Source organism: Streptopelia decaocto (genome assembly GCF_964273445.1).
Source record: "Streptopelia decaocto genome assembly, chromosome: 6".
Taxonomy (NCBI): Eukaryota; Metazoa; Chordata; class Aves; order Columbiformes; family Columbidae; genus Streptopelia; species Streptopelia decaocto.
In genome coordinates, this window is record NC_138660.1 from 12,882,313 (window position 1) to 12,895,856 (window position 13,544).

The window sequence follows — 13,544 nt, forward strand, 5'->3', positions numbered from 1 at the left end:
ACTAGTTTAATAAACACTGGGCTTAGACAAACAAGCTGCCTTTTGGGGATGCTTTTGTTGGTAGATCCTTTTCATGATACAAACAGGCTTAACTTCAAAGTCGCTCGTTGCGAATGGGTAAGACCTCATTAGCTGTTGCTAAGGGCTGCTGTCAGACTAAAGCTAGCTTACAGTGCATAGCACAGCTATAAGGAGGTGCTGGTTGAAATTAAAGAAACCCAGGTCCTCAGAGTCTCCCTCCCAGGTGAGATGAGACCCCAGTTCTTCATGATTCCTGTGCCCTTAAATGCACAGGCACAACTTGCTTGAGGAAGAAATGGTTTTAAGAGAAACTGAAGGCTGGCTCATTTTCAGGCTGCTCCTGAGATGGTTTTGTCCTGATTTAAAGTGTGTTTGCCATCTAGTGGCAGCATCTTTCGATGGAGCATCATCATCCTTCCCCTCTTCCTCCTCCTCTGGGCACAGGCCAGGGAGTTGCCAGCACCCATGGATGCCTGGAAAGTGCTGGCAGAGCAGATCCATCTGGCATTTGTCCACAAAGAAAACCCTAAAGTGGGCTTTAAGGAAAGCCCCAGGCAGTGCTGCAGTCATGGCTTGGGTAATCCTGGATAAGATCACAGTTTGGGTACAGTTTAGTTTGTGGATCTCCAGTGGAATGGAGTGTTTGTAGGCTGCGATGTATTGGTCAAATGCTCGCCTTCCTGAATGATCAATGTTTTGCTCATGCCCAGAGCTTTTTCCACTTTTTATGATGTTTCTCACTTCTGAAATCCAGGATGCAGTGGAAATGTCAGGTTAGATTTTGGTTTTCTGCCTGTGATAGCCCTGTAATCTTTGCTATGGACTGCTGGGTGGTGGTACGCACCAGTCTGCACCAGTATCCATGTGACTGGGCTGTTGGTGTGCTCGAACAAACTTAGATAGTGGCAGACACAATCTGAAAAATAATTAGCCTGCCTTTGAACTTCAGTGAAAACATGTTTCTTTTCCTTTAGCTCTTGTTGTCTGCTGAGAGTAAATTACTCCTTCTCCCCCAAGGGTCTGAGAACTCACCGAAGTACTGATGACAGGTGATGAAGACCTGAAACTGGAAATACACTTCACGCTTTTGCACCCTTAAAATTTGTGTAGCAGCCTTGGATGGAAACTAAGTCAGTCAGCACAGGGAAAGCAAAACCTTGTACGAGACTGTAACATTTGCAGCCTAATATTCCCCCAAACTATCATTTCAGGGAAAACAAACGTTTCCGAGTCTATGTGGTGATCCCGCTGCTGCCTGGGTTTGAAGGAGACATCTCGACCGGTGGGGGGAACGCACTGCAGGCCATCATGCACTTCAACTACAGGTACTGCGGGCAGGGCTGTCAGAGACCCCCCCATCGCCACGCTCTGTTGGGTGGGAGAGCTGGGCTTTGTCTCCACATCAGCCTTTTCAGTTGATTTTTTGCCTGGCTCTGTCCATCAGCCCCGCAAAGGCAATGGCATCTTCCCCAGTGCTGTTCTTCTGCTCCAGGGTGCGTGTTTTGGGGGGCATGTGCAACACAGCAGCGGTGCTGGGAGGCCCTGCACTGGGATACGGGGTATAGAGGAAAGAAAAACAGCCCAAGATGAGATGGCTTTACTGGAAAACTGCTGTGTTATGGTACGGCCAGGGCACAGTCAGTCTGTGGAGAGTACTGCTGCCTCTGGAGTGAAATCTGCCTTGTCTGCAGGGGTCCCACTGCACCTCTGTAAGGACAAGCAGGACAGGAGATGCAAGCAGAAGGAAAGCAGCACATCTCCCTAACCAGGCCCTTCTGCTTGAGCTTTCTTCCACATGGGGAACACAGGTCTTTAGAAATTGCCTGGGGGTGGTTGTTTTGTTTTTAAACAAGATGCCAGCTGTGGCTTTTCCAGCCCACCCATACTCGCAAAAGCTCCCTGACCTTGTGTTCTGCTTGTGTTGACTTTCTTTCTTGTCACTTCGCATTCAGACCTGTAGTATAGACAGTAGCAGCCCTGTTTATAATGTGTTTATCATTGTGGTGTGCCCTAGAAGGCAAAAATGCTCCACAGCTCCTACACAGACTGGTAGGAACTCTTTTAGGAAATGAGCAGTTCTTGGTATGTCGACAGTCATTTGGGAAGAATGTGTGTTCTGGAAGCACCATGTTCCTTCTGCTTTCATGGGGTATTTAAGAAGCATCTGTGTTTGTGATTTACCTCGCCCAGTTCTGCCTCAGCATATGCCATTGCCTCAAGTTGTGGTTGTGCTGACGGCTGCCTACCTTCTTTCCAGGACCATGTGCCGAGGAGAAAACTCAATCCTGGGCCAGCTGAAGGCAGAGGGTAAGAGCTTTATTCCTCTTCTTTACGTTACTTAGTCTTGGGATGCTGCTGTTTGATGGATATGGCTATAACATGTAAATCAGATTCTCCAGCTTCTTATTAACGTGGGTTTGCTGTGGCTGAGGAGTTCAGATGTGGATTAGGGCATCTCCCAGAAATGTGAGCTACAGTTGTGCAGGGTTGGTGGGCGACCTCCTGCCCTGCTGTCACTCGTGGCCAGGTCTGTCGGGTCACACGAGCCATGGCCAGTTGTCAGACTTGGATGGGATGCAGCCAGGATCCGGAGGAGGGGAGGACCCCAGGGAGGAGCCCAGCGCAGTTGCAGCTGCTCAGGATCGTGTTATTTGGAAAATGTCCTGAGCCGGGTCACGCTTCTGAGAGCGATGAGCCCTCAGTCTCCCCCGTGAATCCCACCCTGGGCTGTTTCCTCACTGTGAGGGTCCCTGCTTGGATTTGCTCTGCTGGGAATCAGAGCACCGTGAAAACCCACATATTACAAATACTGGGGGTGTACATAATGCCTCATTCGTTCTGGGTGAATCTGAACTGCAAGTACATTAGGACATATTTTCCATACTGTGCATGGACAAAACACCTGCTTCCAGCCTCCTTTCTGCAGGGTCTGCAGAAGAACAGTTGGGTAGTCCAGTTATTTTAAGATGTTAGGATCAATTGTGCACGCTTGCGTGCTGTGTGAGGGAGATCGGGGTCATTTCTCTCCAAAGTAGAAGTATCTGAGCAGGCAGCAGATCAGAGCAGCACAGAGAGCCCACAGGCAGCTTTTAAAGTCTATTTTTAAAGAAACTTATTTCCATTATTACTATTTTTTTTTAAATGTCAAAAGTGAACTGTTATTCATATGGGTCTGTATATAAGGAGGGTCTTTTTCTGTCTTCCAACTCTCTCATCCCATCAGTTTTGTTCTTTTTTTAATTTTCAGTTGGAGATAAGTGGATAAACTACATATCATTCTGTGGACTTCGAACATACGCAGAGTTGGAAGGAAAACTAGTCACAGAGCTCATCTATGTTCACAGCAAACTGCTTATTGCTGATGACAACACCGTTATAATTGGTGAGCAGGGGGCTTGCAGGAGGGATTTGGACCACTCGATTATATCTGGATTAGTCCCTTTGCTTTTCCTCCCTGTGCTCAGTGCAGGCTGCAGAGCCATGTGCTTTTCTATGTTGTGATTTCTTTCTTGTGAAATATTTTGCTGTTTAAAAAAATACCATAAATTCATCAGGAGGGTAGGTAGGAGGGAGGAAAGGATTTGGAGGGCTGTCACTTAATTTGTTTTTCTAAAATGGTTTTAAATCTCTGTGTAACAGTGAAGAGAATCCCAGTGGAGGGAATATTGTCCATCTGTCTTGTATCAAACTCTGCTCTAGCAGGAAGACTTGTGAGACTTGTCATCTGTTCCTTAAAGAACAGAATGTGCTGTAAAATTTGGAAGGTTTGGACAACATGTGTCATTTATCAGCTCCATTTCCTAAGAATGGGGAAATATATTATAACAAGAAATAGATATAATTTCATTCTTTTCTTTTTACCATATTTATTATGAGATCACGAAACAAAGACAAGAGACTTCAGGCTCAGAGTGCTACTATGCAGCAGAAAAGCAGAATTTTATCCTGTTTCTTTAAAGAAACCCTTTTCAATCTGTTATATCAGCAACGAAAACTTTGTCAGAGAATAACTTAATACCAGATTTTGCAAGACTCAAAGTACTCCTCTCCTTCACAGCAGCAATTCAGCCTGTAGCCCTAGCTGACCTGGGATTAGGTTCGCTCCTCTGTTCCCCTCTCAGGGGTCAGACCCCATCTCCAGTACATGGAGCTGCCCAGGGACAGTTTTATTATTGCAGCAGGAGCAACTGTAATGGTCTGGGAGCCTGAAACAGCCCTTTAATTTGTGTTTTATATACTTGTAAGCCTGAGGACTCTTTTATACAGCGTGTACATCCATGGTGATGGGTACGGTGATAGAGACCCAGTGTCATCGCTTTTTCACCCAAGAAAGAGACAGTGCTTGGAAATAAAATGCTAACGGGGCCACCAACCAGGAGAGGGAGGTGAAAGGATGGAGAGGGGCTTGGTTTGTTTTTCCTCTGGAGGTGTAAGGTCCCCTTGCATTAATTCAGTCACTGTGAAAGCTTCATGGCTAACTGGTGCCTGAGGGTCTCACAGAGCTAGAGGCTGTGTCTGGAGATTGTTGTTGCTGTTTGGTCATTCCTGTGGGTTAATGACCTGATGACTCCTATCACTGGTTATATCTTGCCATTCCCCTGGAGCAAACAAGCACTGTGGTGTCCCCTGCCCCTCAGCTTCTGATATCTAAATGGGACAGAGCCTTGGGGGATAAAGCCTCAGCTGGTCTCCAGCAAGGCTGTGAGTGTCAGACCCTGCATGACATATGGGAAGCTCCCACCATGGTGCAGAGTCAGGGCTGGAGCCACTGCACGAGCCCAGCACCCAAACCCTTATGTGCATGGGGTGGTGCATTTTGGAGAGGTGGTTACCCACAGCAGGGAGATGGCATTCTTCTTCCTAGATTTCCCCTCCTGAAAACCCCTACCTCTCAAATGCAAATGAAAAATTTCCCCTCTTTGTGCTACTGAAGGTAGGAGTGAATTTACCCATGGAGGCTGTCCTGTGTCAGCTAGCGTGGTATCCAAACCAAATGCCATAAAGACCTTTGAAAGCCATGTCATCCTTCAGCAAAAGCATCTGGGAAATTACAGAGAGAATGAACTTTTGAAAATGTTGGCCTGGGCTTGGCTGTGATGTAACCTTCTTCCAAGCCTGGAGCTTTTGAAGCCTGCAAAATTTAGGTGTTTTTTTTCCCTCCCCTAAATCCTGCTCTCAGGATCTGTTTACCTAAGGAAGCCCTTCTGGATGGGGTTTTACCTGGCAAAGCCATGGCTGGTTTCCTGTGAAGAAGAGGGATGTGGAAAGTCTTGGGGGCAGTGGGTAGTGATGGAGAATGTTCAGGAGCATCTCCTGCAGCAAGTGATGCATTACTGGTGCTTGCATTTCCCCTCACTAGGCTCTGCCAACATCAATGACCGCAGCATGCTGGGCAAGCGGGACAGCGAGATCGCCATCATCGTGCAGGACACTGAGACCGTCCCCTCAGTGATGGATGGAGAGGATTACAGCGCTGGGAAGTTTGCCCAGTCCCTCCGGCTGCGCTGCTTCAGGTGGGTTGCGTGAGGCTGACCGAGTGCAGGGATGCAGACGGGACTCGGAGCTCAGGGTTACTCCTGCCCACAGCCTTTCAAACCAATGCAGCTGCTGTCACCTGCTCAGATTTAGCATTGTCTGGCCTGGACTTAGCATAGAGTTTTGCTGCTGTTTCCCTGGCATTAGCCTTTCTCACACAGCTCTTGTCCTCAGCTTGGCAGCTTGACTTACAAATCCTTTAGCTCAAGGGTTTTGCTAGGAGAGCTCATAAACAAGACAGTGATACTTTGCCTCCAGATCCTGTTTTCACACTCCCTTAATTTTGGGTGACAGTGTCTCTTTCTAATGGAAGTTTCCTCACTTGGAGCAGCCATCTGGCCCACAACACGGCCATTTTTTCATTAAGACATTTTTCATTTTCTTTTTTTTATTTTTTTTGTTCCCATCTGGACAGTTATTGCACAGAAAGAAAAAAAAAAAGGAGAAACTCGTGCAAGTGTCAAGGCTGACAGACTATTGCAGGGGATGGGAGTGGGAGGCTGCTGGGAGCACATGGGGTTTGGCAAGTCCCAAGGAAACTTTTCCTCCCCTGGCATTCCTCAGCAGGGGGAGCGCCTGGTGCTACAGCATCCATGAGCATCAGTCCCTTTGTCTTCTCTTCTCAGGGTTGTCCTTGGTGGCTCAGATCTCAGTCCAGAACATCAGGATCCCGTCTGTGACAAATTCTTCAAGGAAGTGTGGATTTCTACGGCGGCTCGCAATGCCACCATCTTTGATAAGGTGAGAGAATGTGGTACCTTTCCCCTTCCTCCATCCCATGTGGCAGCAGCAGGTCCAGCTCCAGGAGCTGGAGATGCTTTGAGGGAACAAGTAGTGTTGGATGCAAGAGCTGTGAACAAGAAACTGCAGTTTGTGCATCCTCAAAGTGTGACAGCAGCCCAAGATGGCTGCAGGTCTGATTTTTCCTTTTATTTGTATCAACTGTAGCTCCAGTGGATTACTGCAGTGTATTTATTGCTTCCAGCTGGCCATAGCCTAACTGGAGTAGAAGTAAATTTTACTTATTGTTTCTAATGAGCTTTTGCAGTGATCAGAATGATCCCTCGAGCTTCCCCTCTGCCTGCTCCACAATGTCACAGACAGGCACATAACCTCTGCCTTCTCTGTTCTTCAGGCTGTAAATTAAGTCACTCCCAGCCTGGGGAATTTGTACTGGATGTTTTGGTCTTTCTCAGGAGCTCTGCATTGCACTATTTCCCCCACTCTGACATGCCACTTCTTTCTGTTTTGATCAGGTTTTTCGATGCCTTCCCAGTGACCAGGTGAATAATTTAACCCAACTGCGTGATTTCATCAACAAGCCCAAATTAGCGAATGATGATCCTGTGAAAGCAGCAGAAGAATTAAAAAAGATTCGTGGGTTTTTAGTACAATTCCCTTTTCGTTTTCTGGAGGAAGAGTATTTGCTTCCCTCTGTTGGAACAAAAGAGTCCATGGTACCCATGGAGGTTTGGACTTAAGAAGATGCAGACTGCTTCATGTTTTTAAAGTCTGGTTCTCTAGAGACAAGTTGATGAACAATATGGGATTTCAGAAAGCTTTTTATGGCTAAAGGAGGTGAAAAAGATCTTCACCAAGCTAATGTGCCTTTCTTAAGGATTTTGGTGGAACTTGAAGCAAATCAACACTAGCAAAGGAGAGGGGCAGAAAGACTTGGAAGTCATGGAAAAAGAGAAGTTCAGCCTCTGAAGGAGTTACTTCTTAAGACACGTTCTGAGCACCTAAAGGATCCAGGCCACTTCTAGGATAGGAAACAGAAGTTGTTGCCGCTGCCAGCTGTGTTCTGTGGTTGCATCCGTACTGTGGTTGTGCTGGGGCTGTGCAGGAGTCATGGGCTGCGTGTGCTCCTGAGGTTTTTGGGCATCCACACCTTGGCTGTCTGGATTCCCATATCTCACCCCTTCGTCCGCCCTCAGCACGTTGGGAAGTGCTGCTGAGTGCTGCCAGGGGCTGTCCTGCAGTTTTCCCAGTGTAGGTCTTGCACTTCTCAAATGGAAACAGACCAACAATCTTGTATCAGAATCAGCATTTCAGTCTCTTCTACCCTCTTGGTGGGGGGGGAAAAACCTTGTTTCTACCACCACTAGAGCAATCATTAGTGCTGATGCACAGCATGGTGCTCCCTAGGTCTTGGCAAAGGGCAGCCTCGGTGGAGCTGGAGGAGCTAGAGATCACAGGAGTTTGCTGGTCTTTGCAGAAACGCAGCACACCGGTTTGTTCAAACTGTGTATAAGGGCTTTCTCCGAGAGGATCAAGGTTTAAACTCAAGCCTTGGATCTCTGGAGCTGAAGAACAGCGAGGCACTGCCTGTAATGGGACAGAAACTTGAAAGCCAGTATGGGCTGGACTAAGCTCTGTGCTCTAGGTCCTCCATTCCTGTATCTGGACTGCAGCACATAGGTGGACTTTTCTTTCCATTCCCTTCCTCTCTATTTAAAAGAAGGAAAAGGCCATTTAGCCAGAGCTAAAGCTGTGCTCAGAATGAGCTGAGATGTCACTTTGCAGATGGGGTAAATGCAAAGGGGAAGGTGAGCAGTTAGCAAAGCTTTGTCTTTAGTCTACTTTGCTATTAGACCAGCCAGAATCTTGAACTCAGTCATGCAGGACGTGTCTTCCCAAGCAAGGTAAAACTCAGCATGCCCTTTACTGTTTTCTGTTTCTGTGAGACAGTTTCCAAAGCTATTTTGCATCTCACTGTGCAGTGAAGCAGCAATTTGATCCGGCATCCCTGGGCAAAACACTACTGCTTCTGGGATGGGGACCTTGTGTGGTGGGTGATGTCCTGGCTCTTTACTCCATCCTCTCTCCTGCAATGACTGTGTCTCCTGATTTCACGTCCAGGAAGAGATGTTCCCTGGCAGTCAGCAGTGCTGTGTCAAACACTAAGACATCAGACTATTAGAAATGCTGAATTAGAGTTGTATCTGGAGAAGTGGGAGGCTGAGCTCCTCTGCTGCCGCTGCATCTGAGGGGATCCCTTAGCTAACTGGGTTTAACTCAGTAGCCGAGTCTCCTTAGCCAAAAGACCGGGTAAACTGGTATTTACTTCAGTTCACAAGCAAGTTTCTTTTTTTCCTTTTCTGGCTCTTCCAAGACTCTCAACTGTTTTTAACCAGAAGAGGATCACACCAGTCACTTCACTGTCCACAAACATAGCCAGCCCCTTGTTTTAGACATTTGCCTTCTGCGTTTTCAGGCCCATAAACCAGGCACCAGGTAATTCTGTACCTGCTGCATCACTGGAGTAAAGTAACAGCCCCAGATGTTCCTCCAGGGCAGCATGAGTCTCTGCCCTTCCTACAGTCTCCACTGTATTACGCTCGTGTTTTGCAGATGCAATTGCCAATGACACACCGTTCTGGTCGGTGCATGTGTGTGCTGCTTGGCCTGTGGGAAGTGCACGTGCAGCATTTTATGTGATGATCTTTGGTCCAGGGGGTTGATGCTTTTAGCTGGCATGCTGTAAGCAGATAAGTATGTTCCTTTGATTTTTTTTTTTTTTCCTTAATAAAAATCAACCTGGGTTCACAACCAGCAGAGCCAGAGCAGTATGTGCCCTGACCATTTGCAATCAAGAAAGATCAAAGGTGTCTTGTTATTTCACGTCAGAGCTTTTATCTCCTGATATGTTTTTAGCTGTTTTAGTTTGAACAAAGCTGCTAACTTTAGACAATTACAGCCTGTCAGAAAATCATTGTAAGTCAGACGGATCTGTATTCAGAGCTGAAAAGGAAGCGCTCATCCCCACCACCCATACACATGAACCGTGAAGAAGTGCGAGACTCCTCTCATCTTTCAAGTGCTCTTATTGTCCCCATCCCCGTATTAGCAAAGATTCTTGTGATTGTTAAATTATCCTTGTATTGTCTTCTAAGATGGTAGGTAGCTAACTATTGGGGCTCATAACTCCCGTGGTGTTAAGTGTCCCTCTGCCAGGCTGCTTTGGGGGAAAAACACCCTGGTTCTGCACCACTCAGCCCGCCCTGTGATGGCTGCTGGTCCCAGTCAACACAGCAAAGCCACAGAGGAAAGGTTTTGCCCACTGATTCTGTATGAAAAAGTGCTAATTAAGAAGGTCTTTTGTTATTAAAGTAGCAGATGGGCTTCACATTGGCTCTGTCTGGGATGAGGTTTCCCTCAGTGGGAATGGAGCCACGTTGGACATCCCTCCTCTGTGTTAGTGCTTAATTCATAATACCAGGAATTCAGTAGCGTTCAAATGCAAGCAAGGTGTGTGGGGCAGCCTGGGCACAGCGCAGGGAGAGCCCTGTGTCCCCAGGGGACTGTGGGGCCACAGAATCCCCTCCAGCACTGCACACCCCGAGGAGATGATGGGGCTGGAGTCACTTCCAGTGAAGGCACAAGGCTTGTTTGCACCCTTGGGCTGTGCTGCTCGGACCTGGCTCCTTGGGTTTTCTTTCTTTTATTAAGAAGCCTGTGAGGTTGAACACCTTGAGAGAGGTAATTTCTGCAACTAAACAATCACTACTTCTTAGTCTGTAATACCAGCGTGTGTTTATTTTTAATACCTTCAAACTGGAGAGGATCGCTTACAAATATACAGAACTGTAACAAGTGATGTGGATTCAAGCACTAGCAAACCCAGAAACGTGAGCTGTTTCTTGTGGCATTTATTTGTTAGCACTATAGGAGATGGGATAACTTCTCCCAGGCTCAGACTTTATTTTGTAACACAGCCCGAGTAGAACACTTTTCTTCTTTAATTTATTCCTTAACAAGTGCCGCTTTGAGAACTCACAATTCTTACTATATATTTTAATAGTCTGTTATTTTTAAATGTGTGTTTTGTTGTATAGAAGTTGGACTGGATAAATGTTTCACTGTAAAATTAATGCATGGTTTAAAAAATGAGGAATAAAATGTCATAATATGTAAGAATTTTACAAAAAAATAATTTGTAGGAGACCTACTTCAATGCTCCATGGCAGATGCAAAGTGCTCAGCTCAGTTTCTGCTCTCTTGGTCTCCATTTGTTGCCTGACATGATGTGACCTTTGCTGGATTAAACCCCCAAATACTCCATTAGCCTTTCTTTTGATCAGGTTGCATAACATGATTTTGCAATTCCGGTGCTGTCCCTGAAGGAGACCTCAGTGCAGGTTTTGCCTTGCTGGGACCCTGGTAATAATAACTTACAATATCTTCATTCCTTCCAAGGAAACATCCATGCACAATCAAGCTCAGATGTGGTTTGCTGCTGTTATTTCAGTGTAAAAAGTCTTTTGTGCACTTGTAGTAAAGAGAGTTGGAGGGAGTTGTAATCTGTGCACAGAAGCTGCATTCATGGGGACATTGAAATGAAAGTCTGAATAGTCCTTTAGGTTAATGCTGTCTCCTCCTCCTCCTGCTGAATGTAAAGACCCACATCCACACTGGTCTGAACTGACAAACCTCTATCACCTGTGGAGCTGCTTCATGGGTTTTTCTGGCAGAAAGGACGTGGTGGTGGCCAAGGTGAAGAAAGCAAACGGTCTCTGGACCAGGTATGTGGGTGGAGGTTGGCATCTCTGGAGTGGCCCATAAGATGTGAATACACTCACGTTTTGTGATACTCATTCTGCAAATTGCTTCAAATAAGCAAACACTTCTGCACAGCTGAGATCCTGCTGAAACCAGGAGCTTTGCAGAATCGAGGGTTAAACCAGGAGCGTTAATGTCATGGCAGTGAATCAAGCTGAGCACGCAAAAGTAAGGTATATCAGAGTTGAACAAACTGTACATCAACCACTGAATGCAATGATCCTCTTGGGGTTTATCTTCTTTTTTTTTTTTTTAATTTCCATGCCTGCTTTCTTATATTTTCCAGTATTTGTGATTATTCTATTTTTAACCTCCCAGTGTGTTTTCATAAAATCTCCTCCTTGTAAATAATTCAAATGTACCTCTTTCCTGACACTTGGGAAATGAGAAAAAGTGTCAAAAGTCACAGTTCTGGGAATGGTTGGTTGGTTGGTTGTTGGGGTTTTGGGGGGTCTTTTTTTGTTGTGGTGGTCTTTTTGTTTGGTTTGGGTTCTTTTGTTTGTTACTTTGTTTGGGGTTTTGGTGGGGTTTTCTTTCGGGAAGTGTTGTTTCTTGCTTCTGTTTTGGTGGGTTTTGGGGTTTTTTTGTAGGTTTTTTTGTTTGGTTGGTTTTGGTATTTGTTTGTTTGTTTTGTTTGTTGTTGTTGTTGGTTTTTTTTCCTAAATTGTGTCACTAGTTAAACTAATCAGCAAAAGGAGAGCTTCCACTTCGGCTGTGAGTCCAGGTCTCCATGTGTCTCTACCTTCTGATGGTGCAGTTGTGAACACTGAATATATCCCTTCTGTGAAGGCTGCTGGGATTGAGTTTTGTATCCTTGTTTCTGCTAATGATCGCTTTCCTTTCCGCTCCGTTTGTATCTGGTAAATGAATGTGTATTAATGGACTGAAAATACAACTGATCATCATGTCAAAACATTTGGCTTTGGTCTTATTTCTACTTGTTTTGGAGACTGTGGCCGCATCCTGCGTGTGGGCTGAGTTCTGCCCTTGCATTGGCTGGCAGTGCTGCCCCAGTAGCTGAGATGTGGTGGGAAAAGACCCAGAATCGCAATAAAAATGGCTAGATTCGAGTCATTTGGGTTTTCCTGGAAGAGAGAAATTGCTGGAGTGAAACAGCACAGAAAGAGAAAATTGGATTTCATAAAATAAATACATTAAAAAATCCTGGTTTAGAAGAGTTTTAATAATCCAGAAGCATTATGAAAGGCACAGACAAAAATGGTCTGTCTCCAAAATTGAATTAACTTGACGCTGTTCCCTTTAACTTTCGGTAAAAGAAATTCAGCATCGAGAGAGGAAAAAGCCGATTACTGTTGTCCTCCAGGGGGAGAAGAGACGAATAAAGCGTCAGTGGCATTTCCAAGCCCTCTTGCAAACTGAAAACAAATTAACTTCTCTGTTTCTTAGGTTTCATCTCCTTCCTCAAATGCCAAAGGGCTCTCTGCATCTTCAAAACTTCCAGAAGCAATCTGTGCCCTTGATAAACACAATAAACTGAGATCAGGGAGCTGGAGCTTCAGGGCGGGGGTGTGTTAGGAAGAGGCAGGCAGCTGCTGATTGACACTGTCAGCTTCTGCTGCCACTCCAGCATCTCACAGCTAATTACATGCTTGCTGCATCCTGCTGACGAGGTCTCGTGGGCAGAGATAACAGCGGGCAGGAGGAATGCGGCCCCCGCTGGTTGCTGCTGGGTGCAGGAGTGCAGGCAGGGTGGGGCGCAGCTGGGGCTGGTGGCTGTGCTGGCTCTGTCTTCCCAACACGGGTTGTTTTCTGTGCTGGCAGTGCTGGAGAGCCGTGGTATCTCCATGCAAGCATTTCTCTGTGAAATTAGTGTGAAACTAGAAAGCATAGAGTCATTTTGGTTGGAAGAGACCCTCAGGATCATTGAGACCAACCATAACCTGATGCTAGCACTAAACCATGTCCTTAAGAACCTTGTCTACACATCTTTTAAAACCTCCAGGGATGGTGACTCCACCACTTCCCTTGGCCACCTGTTCCAGTGCATGACAACCCTTTCCATGAAAATTTTCTTCCTAATGTCCAATCTAAGTGGTGCTGAATCTAGACAGTTTAGGTATCAGTTTGTACGAAGGATCCTTTCCCTTTCCTGTGTGATGTAGGGGCCCAATTTGAGGGCACTGATGCTGCTTTTGCTGTTTTCCCTCTCCCACACATAGGCACATGAAGCTTTTACTGGGCACAAATTCATCCATCAGCCAATTAAAAACACAATTGTACACCAGTTTATGGGCTATAGCTGGCACCAGCCATGCAGGAACATGCTGCCTCTAGCGAAGGCGATGCCAAAACTCCCTCTGACTTTCCTCCAGCCAAAGCCTTTGCTTGATGAACAGCTCACAAAGCCTCTAATTTGATGGCTCCTTGCTGAGCAGAAATGCAGCCCACGCCTACCCCAAACACAA

At 46.1% G+C, this 13,544-nt stretch overlaps 1 protein-coding gene across 11 annotated transcripts in view; it reads left to right on the top strand.

The window, feature by feature from the left end:
* Positions 1-12,139, top strand: part of PLD1 (phospholipase D1) — a 75,706-nt gene extending 63,567 nt beyond the window's left edge. For 10 of the 11 annotated variants that reach the window (XM_082054979.1, XM_082054980.1, XM_082054989.1 and 7 more), the window contains 6 exons: positions 1,233-1,346; positions 2,279-2,328; positions 3,269-3,403; positions 5,381-5,534; positions 6,183-6,297; positions 6,813-12,139. In XM_082054979.1, the coding sequence (XP_081911105.1) occupies positions 1,233-1,346; positions 2,279-2,328; positions 3,269-3,403; positions 5,381-5,534; positions 6,183-6,297; positions 6,813-7,037 (793 nt within the window). In that variant the 3' untranslated portion in view covers positions 7,038-12,139. The remainder of the gene's footprint in view (positions 1-1,232; positions 1,347-2,278; positions 2,329-3,268; positions 3,404-5,380; positions 5,535-6,182; positions 6,298-6,812) is intronic. The other variant, XM_082054981.1, reaches the window with a different exon arrangement.
* Positions 12,140-13,544: the final 1,405 nt, after the last annotated feature.